General features: G+C 53.3%; 4 protein-coding genes across 4 annotated transcripts; 2 read left to right on the top strand and 2 right to left on the bottom strand.

Moving 5' to 3' along the window:
- Nucleotides 1-584: 584 nt before the first annotated feature.
- On the bottom strand, nt 585-3581 carry BO66DRAFT_50882 (i-AAA protease YME1). The gene is made up of 5 exons (XM_025653354.1): nt 3395-3581; nt 3193-3327; nt 3012-3126; nt 1210-2948; nt 585-1153 (listed from the first exon to the last, which is right to left on the bottom strand). Exons 1-5 carry the CDS (start codon nt 3422-3424, stop codon nt 746-748), a joined length of 2427 nt encoding a protein of 808 aa, XP_025505322.1. The 5' UTR covers nt 3425-3581; the 3' UTR covers nt 585-745.
- A 653-nt stretch (nt 3582-4234) lies between these two features.
- Nucleotides 4235-5383, top strand: BO66DRAFT_319676 (uncharacterized protein; the record flags this gene model as incomplete). Its single annotated transcript, XM_025643654.1, has 1 exon — nt 4235-5383. The coding sequence occupies one exon, from the start codon at nt 4235-4237 to the stop codon at nt 5381-5383; it is 1149 nt and encodes a 382-aa protein (XP_025505321.1).
- A 1705-nt stretch (nt 5384-7088) lies between these two features.
- On the top strand, nt 7089-8215 carry BO66DRAFT_410305 (mannose-1-phosphate guanyltransferase; the record flags this gene model as incomplete). Its single annotated transcript, XM_025649233.1, has 3 exons — nt 7089-7190; nt 7257-8133; nt 8196-8215. 3 exons carry the CDS (start codon nt 7089-7091, stop codon nt 8213-8215), a joined length of 999 nt encoding a protein of 332 aa, XP_025505320.1.
- Nucleotides 8216-9034: 819 nt separating this feature from the next.
- On the bottom strand, nt 9035-10375 carry BO66DRAFT_319584 (3-keto-steroid reductase; the record flags this gene model as incomplete). Its single annotated transcript, XM_025643649.1, has 1 exon — nt 9035-10375. A coding segment is annotated over one exon (1341 nt), but the record flags the coding sequence as incomplete, so codon positions are not given.
- Nucleotides 10376-12811: the final 2436 nt, after the last annotated feature.

Genomic DNA, 12811 nt, shown 5'->3' with positions numbered 1-12811 from the left:
ATGCACGACACTCCTACTGCGGATGAAGATTTCAACTCCAAGGCTGATTTCTTTCTGTGCCGCTGATGTCTAAGTCTCATCTGCTAAAAGAATGGGCCGCATGACCGCAGCTGTGAGACTAGCTTACCAACCTATATCCTACAGATAGAATATACCCCCGAACCTAACACAGCAACAGCGACAATCCTTACTTTTCATCTTTTCGGTACATCCAAAGTAGCAGGGCTATGATTAAATGTGTATTGCTAGTGATCTGCTCTACAAACATCTCGCTTTGCGTGTCCGGTACTCATGCAAATTTTGATACATGTATGTACACATGTTACGCACAAAAAGGTTCCGTGGTACCCCCCATGGGACCAGATGACGCCCTATACCATCATCTGTCGTAAGAAACACCGCCCTCAAGCTTGCTACATACATGTTAACATCGGATAGACCGATTCACTCATGAAAGAAGGGGTAGCAGAAACCAAATATACCCAAGTCTGGAAAACAATACAAGATAAGAACAAAGAAAAACCGGAATGGGATGCAGAGTAAAAGAAATCTGGGTAAGATGGCGGTGACATCAATCGATCATGTTCCGTGGTAGATCGAATTCGGGAATGTAGTGAAGATGATGGTGCAAAGGCTATCGGGCTCTGCTGATAAGCCTCCACAACGATAAGGTTCAAAGGGGAGAGAGGAGAGGACATAGGTCGAAAGTCAAGGTCAAAAAAAGTCAGGAATAGCGGCTCGCGCTTCATTCGTTGGCGGAATTCGTGGCTACTGGGGGCATGTCCTCGGGGTTCGGCGAGGGCAACTTGGCAGCCCGCAGAACCTCGGGCAACTTGATGGGAGCGGCCGGCGCTGTTTCCAGCTTGTCGAGCTTCTCCCCTCGCAGAACCTTCTCCATCTCTTCCTTAGTCAGGGTCTCGTACTTGATCAGAGCCTGGGTCAACAGTTCGAGCTCCTTGTGCTTCTCGGTCAGAATGTTGGTGGCGCGAACGCGAGCCTCCTCGACGATGCGTCGAACCTCGGCTTCGATTTCTTGTTTCGTTTCCGAGGACAGGCTGCTGTAGTTGGACATCAAGTCGACATTTCCAAGTTTCTTGGAGTACCCAAATTGAGTGACGAGAGCAAAAGCGGTCTTGGTGGCTGCTTCAATATCCTGCAACTTGTCAGCAAAGACTCCCTCCACGAAGAAAGGTAGAAGGTCAAACTTACAGCCGAGATACCACTGGTGACCTTATCAGGGCCAAAGATGAGCTCCTCCGCAGCTTTGCCACCCATGGCGACATCAATATCCGACAGATACTGGGTGTAATCCTTGGAAACCATGTCCATCTCAGGCAGGAAATGTGTGATACCCAACGCCATTCCGCGGGGCACGATAGTGATCTTATAGAGCGGCATGGAGGATTTCGAGAAGTAAGCAACGAGAGCGTGGCCGGCCTCGTGGTAAGCAGTCAGAAGCTTGTCCTTATCCTGGATCACCCGGCTGCGAGCCTCCGCGCCCATTATGATCTTGTCCTTGGCATAGTCGAAATCCTTGGGTCCGACCTTGGTCTTCTTGTTCCTGCTGGCATAAATTGCGGCCTGGTTGACAAGATTCTCAAGGTCAGCACCCGAGAACCCAGAAGTGCCACGAGCAATGACCTCCACGTCAACATCAGTGCCGATTTGCACGCTCTTCATGTGGTGGTTCAGAATCTCCATGCGACCGCGAACGTCTGGAAGACCGACAACTACCTTCCGATCAAAACGACCAGGGCGCGTGAGAGCCTTGTCAAGCAGCTGAGGATAGTTGGTCGCTGCGATGATGATGACTCCACTGCTCTGACTGAATCCATCGAGCTCGGTAAGCAGCTGATTCAAAGTCTGCTTCACATACGCGGCATCCCTTTCGTTTCTCTTTGCACCAATGGCGTCCAACTCGTCGATGAAAATGATGGCAGGGGATTTGCTGCGGGCTTGAGTGAACAGATCCCGAACACGCTTGGCGCCGACACCAACGTAGACTTCGTCGAATTCCGACCCAGACATGAAGAAGAAAGGCACACCGGCTTCACCTGCCACAGCACGCGCGAGTAGAGTCTTGCCAGTACCAGGGGGACCGACCAGAAGGACACCCTTCGGCAGTTTGCCACCGAGCGAGGAGAACCGTTCAGGATTGATCAAGAATTCAACAAGTTCCTGCAACTCGTCCTTGGCCTCGTCGCATCCATGAACGTCGCTGAAGCGCACGGTCTGGTGTTCGGGTTGAGCTTCGTTGTTCTGCGGGCCCTTGACGTTTCGCAAAACACCAGAGGTCTCAAGGACGACAGCGAGAATCACCCAAGACAGGTATGCGATGAACGCCATCGTGATAAAGAATCTCACCCAGCGGAAAATAGTGCTTCCCCTTGACTCCTCGACCACGACGTACAGAGGTGCTTCTTTAGCTCCAGTGCCGGTTTGGCCGGGTGCCGCGTGTACTTTGCCATGAATACCTTTAGCACCAACAGCCTGACCAATAGCTTGTATTTGCTCGGGCTTAAGTTGATGAAGCAGGTCAGGATTGGACTGTTGGTTGGCGCCTAAGAAAGATGTTGAGCCATCGATCCCATTGACCCGTTGCAAAGCCTTGTGATAGATCGCCTCAGTGGCCGCGTTACTAGCAAAGTACCCGGATCTGTACCGTTCAAGGATGATGGCTGGATGGTTCGCGCGCAGAAGAGCCTGGTAGAAGGCATTTTGAGCGTTCGCGCTACTGGGATTGTTGTTCGCGGTTTTCTCCCTCTGCGCTAGTAAGGCCTGAGACGGACCCCCAAAGAGGTACCGCTGTTGTTGGAGACGTGAGAGTCCATGTAGGTGCGGGGCGTGGCGGATGCGGGTCGGATTTGCGGTCAGCGTGGAGAAAAGGCGAGAGGCGGGTGTGGCAAGACGACGGCTAGCGGTCGATGGCGGAACCCAAAGAGTGGTCGCTAGAAAATGAAAGTGAAGTTAGTCTGTGGCTGAGAATGCGATATGAATTTGTGGCGATTTACCAGCGAACAGGGAGCGAGTCATTCCAGATGCCGCCGGCTTGTACATGACAGCCGATCTAAGAGCCTCGGAGGATACTGTGGTCAGACATTCGGGGAGCGCAATTTGGCGAGTTTCCTGGGGAGGATATTGATGAGTACGCAATTTCTCAGACGCCCGCGATGGATGGGTATAAGGACATACAATCGAACTGGTTTCGTGGCCGGTACGTTTCAGCTGAGGGGCGGAGGCGGAGGCGGAGTGCTCGATCAGTTTCCAGGGCGCATTCAGTATTTTGGACAGAGAAGGCCAAGCATCCGATGTCACTGCCGCCAGGTTCTATAGCAAGAAGGCGCCATTAGTAAAGGAGTCGGCATGTTGAACTGAGGGAATGAATAGTTCATACTGGCATAGAGAACGGGACTTGGAAGGCCATGGGCTATAGGATGGCGGCACTTGGCCGCTGATTCCGGAGATTACCCTTCAACAGAAAAGTGGGAAAGAAGAGTGATATGAGAGCCTATTCAATGTTCAACAAAGGCAAAAGCCATCTCCTATCACTTCAAGACAGTGAATCGATGGGCGAAGATGGAAGCCGGGAATGATGATGTCGGGCCAGTCTGATATTCGGGGGGCGGCGAAAGTCATCTGCCGAAGTTGCCACTGCGACTTCAATGGAGTTCCGTAGTCTCGTCTCCCATCCACGTGATACCCGCCTCGAAATATGAGGAACATGTCTCGTTCTGGCATGGAGATGTCATTAATGTGGGTATGCTAGGAAGCTATGCTGATACGTACCTAGTACGCTCTTCGAATGTCCCCATCGATCAGTCAACAATTAACTCAATCGCCACTTCTCGCAATGATATGATATCTTGAGGCTGGAGTTACGGTACTGTATTTGATGTACCGTACGGCCGACGATGCTACTTGTCTGCAATCCGTGGTTCAGCTTCGACACAGTGACGCGAGGTCTGCAGCAGCCTCTTCTCGTTCATCTCCCGAGCCTCATTCGTGTACTTTGCTATATAACTGGGTCTATGATCAGGGCTATCGATCCATAGCCCGCCACTAACCGCCTAATCTCGGTGCGTCCGATCTCCTAAAGCCGAGTATTGGCACACTATATACCAAAGTCATTACATCTCTCTGTGCTCTACAGCGGCATTATTCTCCAAGGCGTGGCAGATCAATCGTACTGCTTCAATAAGCCTCATGGCCGCTTCTGTACATATCAGCCAAGGCGATGTCCAAGAAACTCATCTTCCTAATGGGTGCACCCACGTCGAGAAACCTTCAGTGGGATGAAGAGCAATTGCTTACAGAGCCCATCTTTCCCTTCAAGAAATCAAATCTGGATGACGAAGAGCCATGGCGCCTGACAGATGCTTACCCTATCAAGTGGAGGCTCTTGCAAGACCTGCGGACATCTCAGTTGCTACAAGGGACGTTCGACACGGGCTCCCAGGAAAGGGCCTGCTTCTTAGCAACCCGCGACCTCGCAGTCTCTGGCGGGATTTCGGCCAATGAACCAGAGGGTTCGGTACTCTCACGGTTCTACGAGCACTCCTTCACCGTGCATGAGGTTTCCGAGATTTCGGCGACCGGGGTTCGCTCTGAGAACTCTTTCCAAGGTAGCGGCATCTGGGCCGATAGTACCGGGAGTTCGATCGCAACAGTGAGCGAGAAAGAAGCGCCGAGCCCAGGGATTCTAGGCCAAACATCTGCCACCGACCTCCAGGCCATCCCTACGGCAGCATACTTGACGTCGATCGTGCCGCAGACCGTGACTGTGAATCTAGTCGTGTCAATCATCACCATCAACCGCCCACGCCGCATTGTGACACGGCAATGGAAGAAAGAACTAGACTTGGTCGAGGTTGTAGTGGGCGATGACACGCGAAGCGGATTTGGAGTAACCTTCTGGCTTCCTCCTGCGGACCAGGCACATGCGGCCGGTGATCGCAAGCCTATCGAGGACGAACTTGGAAGGTCGCTGGCTACGCTGCGACCTCGAGACATTGTCCTGATGCGCACGGTAGGACTGAGTTCCTTCCGCGAACGGGTATACGGGCAGAGCCTGCGGAAGGGAGTCACTAGAGTTGACCTTCTGCATCGACAGCGGGTTGACGCAAACGATGCAGGTGGTGTCTACAGCACCAAGAGGCTACAAGAATTCCAACGGCGGCAGCAGCAGCAGCAGCAGGGTCCTGCAGCCAAGAAGGAAGAGGATCTGCTGGTTGAGAAAGTCAGCAAGGTGCGCGAGTGGATCAGACGATTTGCGCCGGATGCGGTAGGCGGTGACAGTGGTAAGGGGCCCCTAACACGTGGGCTGGCTGGAAAAGCTACCACCACAAATAACGCACTGCCTCCGGATACGCAAGAGTATATTTAGAACAACATCAACCACAGTCTAGTAGGTAAGGGCATAGAGAGCTGAGAACTGCTCTTTCACTATTGCGCGCTTCGGACCATGCACATGATCGGACTGGCTGGTAACACGAACCGGGGAGAAGGCGGACAAAGCAGGAAGTCCATTGTCTGTCCTCAAACGCGATCATACATGGACGATCAGAAGATCGGGGCCGTTGGGAGTTTTTCCTGGGGAGGGGAGCGCGATGATTATGCCTCCTGCATACACTAATTGCTCCACTGCAACACTTGGGTAACAAGCTCAGCGCGGCTCTACAACAACCAGGTCTTGATGGCGAGCAAATGGGGGAATGCAACCCGAGGAGGGTTGAGCAGCATCCACATGCCGCGATGGTAAGGTGAACACAAGCGGCTGGGGATTATGACGAATTGTGCCGTAGATCATGCTAATGACCTTTTCAAGTGACCTCTTTGTGTAGTGGTAACTGCATGAGAGTATGATACAATATCAGCACATGAAAGAACAAACCCGGCTATCGCTTATGGTCCTTTTCATTATTGCAACGCGTAATAATAAGAATGGGAAGATCCAGGGGCAATTGAATAATGAAATGATTGCCCCACGAAGCACCTGATCCGGCCGCGACTAGTCCAGTAGTTTGGCTCTAGACCTGAAACCATACGCTGCCGGTACGGAACTGGTTTTAAATGGGGTGGCGTTGCCGCAAACGTGCGTTGCGGCCTGCCTTTGTGGTGGTTGAAACGCCAGCCAGCCAGTGGTCCGTTCGGTGCCTGGATTAGTGGACACTGGACACTACCCAGTACGTTGTAGTTAGCAGTGAGTTAGCATAAGGCTGCCCACACTTTATACTATTAAGGGGGTGCATCGGGGGCTCTTCTCTGGCTGGCCCTTTAGCCCTTTAACTTAGCCCTCCGGCCCTCCCTCTAGTCATCCATACAATCTCCATACAATCTCCATACATACGCTTCCGTTACAGCCCCCTCCTACCCTCCCCCAAAATCCACCCATCCACTCCCATCAAGTCAAGTCGTAGTCAAGTCACAATAGCCAGGTGTTCTCCTCTTCTCTCTCCGTCTTCTGTCTCTCTTGCGCTTTCTCTTATAACTCAATTTCCTCTCCTTTTCCACCTTCTTCCCCCTCCCCCCTCCCCCTCCCCCCCCGTCCATTCATTCTCTTCTTTATTCTGTTCTATTTCAATCTTATCACTCTTCCCCCGTCCATCTCGGATTGCTGGGTCTTACTTTGAACCAAACCTCGAAACATTTCCATTAGCCTTCTCTTTCCCCCGTGTGGGTTTCACATCTAATCTTTTGTACCTCGCCCATACTATTCTGCTCCGGTCACTCGTTTGGAGCAAGTCCCCCTCCGAACAACCCCCTCTACCCCCTTTCGCTCTAATACCAATTACACACTACCACAATCATGAAGGGTATGTACAGGTCTATAGATCTATGATCCATTCACGGCCATCAAGCGACAGCTTTATCTGACGAGTCACATTTCATAGCTCTTATTTTGGTCGGAGGTTTCGGTACCCGCCTGCGTCCTTTGGTGAGTAGCTTCCGCGCGGCCCTCCCTGCTGACGATCGTGACGTCCCAACATACCGATGCAGTCGGAATTTCTCGAAGATGCGCTTGCTGATCTCCAGCTCCTCCCTAGACCTTGACGCTTCCTAAGCCTTTGGTGGAATTCGCCAATCGGCCCATGATCCTGCACCAGGTGGAAAGCTTGGCTGCGGCAGGTGTCACGGACATTGTCCTGGCTGTCAACTACCGCCCCGATGTCATGGTTGCTGCCCTCAAAAAAGTATGATAATCCTTTACCACTCGAAAAAAAAAAAACGATAAACTCACACAAGTTCTCTTTACACAGTACGAGGAACAATATAACGTCAGAATCGAATTCTCCGTCGAATCCGAACCCCTCGGCACGGCCGGCCCCCTGAAGCTGGCAGAGAAGATCTTGGGCAAGGACGACTCTCCCTTCTTCGTCCTGAACTCGGACATCATCTGCGACTATCCCTTCAAGGAGCTTGCTGAGTTCCATAAGAGCCATGGCAACGAGGGTACCATTGTTGTCACCAAGGTTGACGAGCCTTCCAAGTACGGTGTCGTCGTTCACAAGCCCAACCACCCCAGTCGGATCGATCGGTTCGTCGAGAAGCCCGTCGAGTTCGTCGGCAACCGCATCAACGCGGGTATCTACATCCTGAACCCCAGCGTGCTGAACCGCATCGAGCTCCGCCCCACCTCCATCGAACAAGAGACATTCCCCGCCATTGTGAAGGATGGCCAGCTGCACTCCTTTGACTTGGAGGGCTTCTGGATGGATGTTGGTCAGCCTAAGGACTTCCTTAGCGGAACCTGCCTCTACCTGACTTCCCTGGCGAAGCGCAACTCCAAACTGCTTGCTCCCAACAGTGAGCCCTACGTGTACGGCGGCAACGTCATGGTCGACCCTTCCGCCAAGATCGGCAAGAACTGCCGCATTGGCCCCAATGTAGTCATTGGCCCCAACGTTGTGATCGGTGACGGTGTCCGCTTGCAGCGTTGTGTTCTCATGGAGAACAGCAAGGTCAAGGACCACGCCTGGGTCAAGTCGACCATCGTGGGATGGAACAGCTCCGTTGGTCGGTGGGCTCGTTTGGAAAATGTCACCGTGCTTGGTGACGATGTCACCATTGCTGATGAAGTCTACGTGAACGGTGGCTCGATCCTGCCTCACAAGAGCATCAAGCAGAACATCGATGGTAAGCCTCAGCACAATTCACAAGGCCCGGTTCCCTGTCCACTAACAAATCATTCCCTTTAGTTCCTGCGATCATCATGTAAAACCTCCTCTTCACGCCGCCACGCCCCTTTTACACACCTCTATAAAATTCGCCCATCTCCCGAAAATGCTCAGATGCATAGAAATTTGAGTCGCAAACCTCTTTTTCACCGCTAGCTCTGCTCGACGACCTGGCTTTTCCCACCTGGATACAATTGCTTTCCCGACTCCCCTGAACAATCTCCCTTCTTGCGCTTTACTCCTTTTGTCTTGTGCTTGATTGACCGACTTTCGCATGCTAGAGGCCTTGATGGTGGAAGCGTGTCTTGACTCGGGTCTGTTCTTCTGTAAAACCTACTAATCTCATTTTTCTGCGGTCTCCGACCAGCACTTTGACCCGATCTGGTTACTTCTTACGTCCAATTCCCGCTTTTTCTCATTTTTGACTTCTTTTTGTCGACGATGCAGCTGCTTTTCAGCCTGTCGTTCTTCTTTAGTCGTCTTTCCGCCTTCTTCCGTTCAACTTCGTTGTTGTTCTGCTTTTCTCGAAGGGGAGAGGGGGTGAGCACATGGACTAATACTCTTATCTGATTTTAATGACGTATGTGGACATGGGTTGTTTCAAGGAATGTAAATACGGGGAGGCAAGGATCCAGAAAACAGAAAAGAAACGAAAAGAAAAAAGAAAGCAAGATAAGAAGAATATCACTGCGAAATGCGTTTGCTCAATGCTACTGTAGTCGTTAAGACTTGATTTCCACTATCGTAGATTATGTTATCTGATAATAACCTATACATTAGTAGTAATACACCAATATCGAAAGCATGATTTGTTACAGGATGAACCTCTCCCCCTTTCCCAGTGGAGTGGAATGTGTTCATCATCGCTCAGCGGCGGCAGCCTCCTTGCCCGTGCTTTGGAGTGCGAGCTGCTCCTCCTCGCGGTCAAGGATCCCCTCCCACTGCACACGCAGCTCCTCCATGCGCCGCCAGCACTGGCGGCCCAGCTCCTCGAAGGCGACCCGCTCCTCGGCCGTGAGGTCGCGCGCCCCGCGCTTGCGGCGCCGCAGCCGGTCCGCGGCGACGACGGCGGGCCCGACGACGCCCCCGTGGCCCCAGCCGTCCACCTCGGTCGAGATGGCCGCGTCGCGGCCGCGGCGGTCGCACGAGGACCCCCACTTGACGCGGCCGCCGCCGGGGTGCGCGCGGTAGGGCGCCTCGGCGGCGTCCAGCTCCGCCTGGCTGCCCAGCGCCAGCCACACGGGCGCGCACGCCCCCAGGTACGTCCACATCGTGTGCCACGGGGAGCCCAGCAGGCGCGCCAGCCAGAAGGAGATCAGCATCGCGTAGATAAGCGGCAGCGGCAGCGGGAGGATCGCCGTGCCGCAGATGCCGGGGTGGGCGAGGTAGGTGTTTGGTTTGGTGGTGGCGGCCTCGGTTTCCAGGGTAGGAGGGGGGTTGTTTGCGTCTGTGGAGGATGTGTTTGAGGGCGTGGTGGAGCAGAACGACTCGGTCCACGGGCTTGTGGACGGTAGATTGGCGGTCAGGGCTAGGATGTCGGTCAGGGCTTTGGAGGATTCGTAGGGGGCCGCGGTGCGGAGGCCCTGCAGGTCGTCGATGGAGAAGTGTCGGAGGGTGGCTTCGATGCTGGAGACCCAGATGATGCGGCTGCTGCTGCTGCTACTGCTAGAGGCTCGACGGAGTAGAGGCATCAGGTTGTGCGCGAGCATGTAGTGGCCGAAGACGTTGGCGCAGAAGACGTTGCCCAGGCGGGGTTCCTGGTCCCGCTGGGTGGTGGTCTGCGGCGCCGTGAGCAGGCCGACGGGGGCGATCTTGTACCCCGGCCAGGAGACGGTGTGCACGAGGTCCGTCAGGACCCCCCAGACGGCCTGCGGCCAGTTGAGGCCCGTCCAGCCGCCGATGCCGGCGTTGAGGATCACGGCGTCCAGCTTGGGGAGGGTGCGCATGAGGCGCCGGGCGCAGGCGCGCGTCGACGGCAGGCTGGAGAGGTCGACGGTTTCCGGGATGAAGGTGATGCGGGCCCGATGCTCGGGGGTTTGTGTTGTCGTGCTCTGCAGGTGCTGCTCGAGACGCTGCTGGGTCTCAGTGCCCTTCTTCGTGCTGCGCGTGGTGAAGACCACCGCTAGGCTGCGGTGGTTGTTGGCGGGGGACTTGAGGAAGTCGTCGACGAGGCGGCAACATATTGAGAACCCGAGACCACTGATTTGTGAGAGAGAGAGGATATCAATGTTAGTCAGAGGGTCAATTGGAGTGCTGCTTTGTGGTGTTCTCGTCGTGTCGTGCTCTTCTGCTGCCGACTTATGTGTTTGGTTGTGGGCGCGGCGGGATAAGGGGCCAGGGAAGCTTAGGAGCTATGCGATTGGGCGGAGCTGAGCTTACCTGTTTGTCCCCGTCACTAGGATTATCGATCTGTCCTCCAGATCTTCCTCGTGGGTGTGATTGGCCATGATGACAGCTTATTTCGTTCGATGGAACGCCGAATCCTCACCCTCGGGCCTTTGGGACGGAGAGGAGCGACGAGGTCCGACCATGTTTATTTGGCCCGCATGATTTCCGCGCGGGCGGCCTGGCCGATAAGCTCCTTCTTGCTTAGGTAAGTGCGTCTTATCGCAGGTGATCATGTGATATGTGACAGTAGCTCAACAGTCGTTGATGGCTCAGGTGTCGATCTCTATAGACGTGCAGTCTCTACAACAATACTGGAAGTTCCATCGACCTCGGCCAAGGGGCACTACCTTGGGAGCCGGCAAATTGTCTCAGTACCATGATGTAAGGTTGATGAGAGTGACATTCTGTATCAGATTGAGCTTACTCTTGTCCGTCCAAGCAAGGACGTCCCACCTGCATTTACTGGAACCTGAGATGTCGAGCCAGAACTCTCACTCCTGACTTCGCCCAGTTAGGCACCGAAATCACCGCCCGCTCGAGAGAGTTCAGGATTGCAAGTGGAGATTCTGCTGACAGAATCACGAAGCGATGCATGGCGTCGTGGGGTATACTCCCACCAAGAGAAGACAAGGAGTCACACCATAGAAACAACAACAACACGGCACCCCGGCGATAACTTACCAGGCGGTAAGGTTCGATCTACTGGCAATCCAACTCCCTTTGGCCGCTGGATTAATAAGGATGATCGATATGATTGAGGAGATAAACCGATCTAGTCGGGGGCTGGGTCGTATTCTTCCTTTTGAGGATGGCCAAAGCGCCCGCTAACTTCAAACTGCATGCGACGATATGGAGCCGCGCTCGATGGCATGGCATGGCAACGCCATGACCATGAGGCTATTATGACCGACTGGCTCCTTTTTCTCTCTCTCTTGACAGTTGATCTGTCAGCATGAAGGATTCTCCTCATGCGAGAATCACCAAAGGCGGAGAAACGCAATAAAGTATAATCAACGAATCCCGACGGGCGCTTCCCCCCTAATCCCCCCCTCCAAGCAGGGAGTTGGGCGGCAGCATCATCCTTTCGAGAAGTTAAAATGTTGAACTATGAGATGGGATGAGAGACAGTTGGTCTTACTTACTTACTTCCTTCGGTTCCTTTTTTGGGTCGAAATCGATGGCCGATGGTCGATTCCTGGACCTGGACGATCCGTTGAGGCACGGCTATAGTCGGCCCCTGGACTGACTCTGGAAGGCTGGCCTCTCCTTAGTCCTCGTCGCATATGATCTCTCAGACCGCGGGACCCTTAAGGTTCATCGTCTGGGTGAAAAGGATGCATAGAAAGAGTGAAGAATCTCTCCGTTGGCTGGAGAGCAGGTGACAGGAGGCTCAACTGGAAAATTGGGAGCACAGTCCCCCTGGTCGCTGGCAGCTTATACCTGAGTTTCGGCAGCTAGGATTACGCAACCGATCACCAGGTGATTTAGTTGATGCTTGACGCGAAGGATGATGGTCTCAACCTAGGATGCTGATAAATGAAAATTGATTGTTGATGTACGTCGTAGACCAGATTAAAAGAGACTCGAATCTGCAGCTTTCCATCGTTTCTCTTTGATCTAAACGAGGTCATGTAACTGTATCGTACCTATGGAATTAGCGAAATGAAGGAGGTGACCATAAGTTACGTTAGCAAGTGGTATACCGGTACGGGAGTAGGTATGAGTACGGAGTACGGAGTAGTGCGGGTGACTCTCAATGGTCGGCCCGGCCGGGTGAGAACGAAACCCAGACAAGAAAAACACAGCCACTGCCACTCAGCGTACGTTAGAGACTTAGAGTTCATCTAAAAGATCAATCAGATCGTGACACTCCCTAGAGACTCGAGTCACTCAACAATTTTATTTCTTTACCAGCATCATCTGCTAATCTGACCGGCTGGGCTCGCGATAACGGCAAATACCAAACAAGGAAGGAGTCTTCTGAACTGGGTAGGTAATGTTAACTAAGTGTACTATAGTTACTACTGAGTACTAACTTATCTAACTTACTACTGCTACTGCTACTGCTGCCTTCTGGATCTATTCATTGTAAGCGAGCCGACGTAGTCGCTCCAATCGACGATTTGCCTGTGTTCTCCTTCATCCTCATCCACCCATCCATCCACGGCGATATCCGCAATCACCTATTCCAGACTGTATAGGGACCCGCGCCTGCAAGGGGTGGCGGGGGAGGCTGTTCACCAAAAAAA

The sequence above is a fragment of the Aspergillus aculeatinus genome, assembly GCF_003184765.1.
Source record: "Aspergillus aculeatinus CBS 121060 unplaced genomic scaffold BO66scaffold_16, whole genome shotgun sequence".
In the NCBI taxonomy this organism is placed as follows: domain Eukaryota; kingdom Fungi; phylum Ascomycota; class Eurotiomycetes; order Eurotiales; family Aspergillaceae; genus Aspergillus; species Aspergillus aculeatinus.
This window is presented reverse-complemented; position numbering and strand designations above follow the sequence as displayed.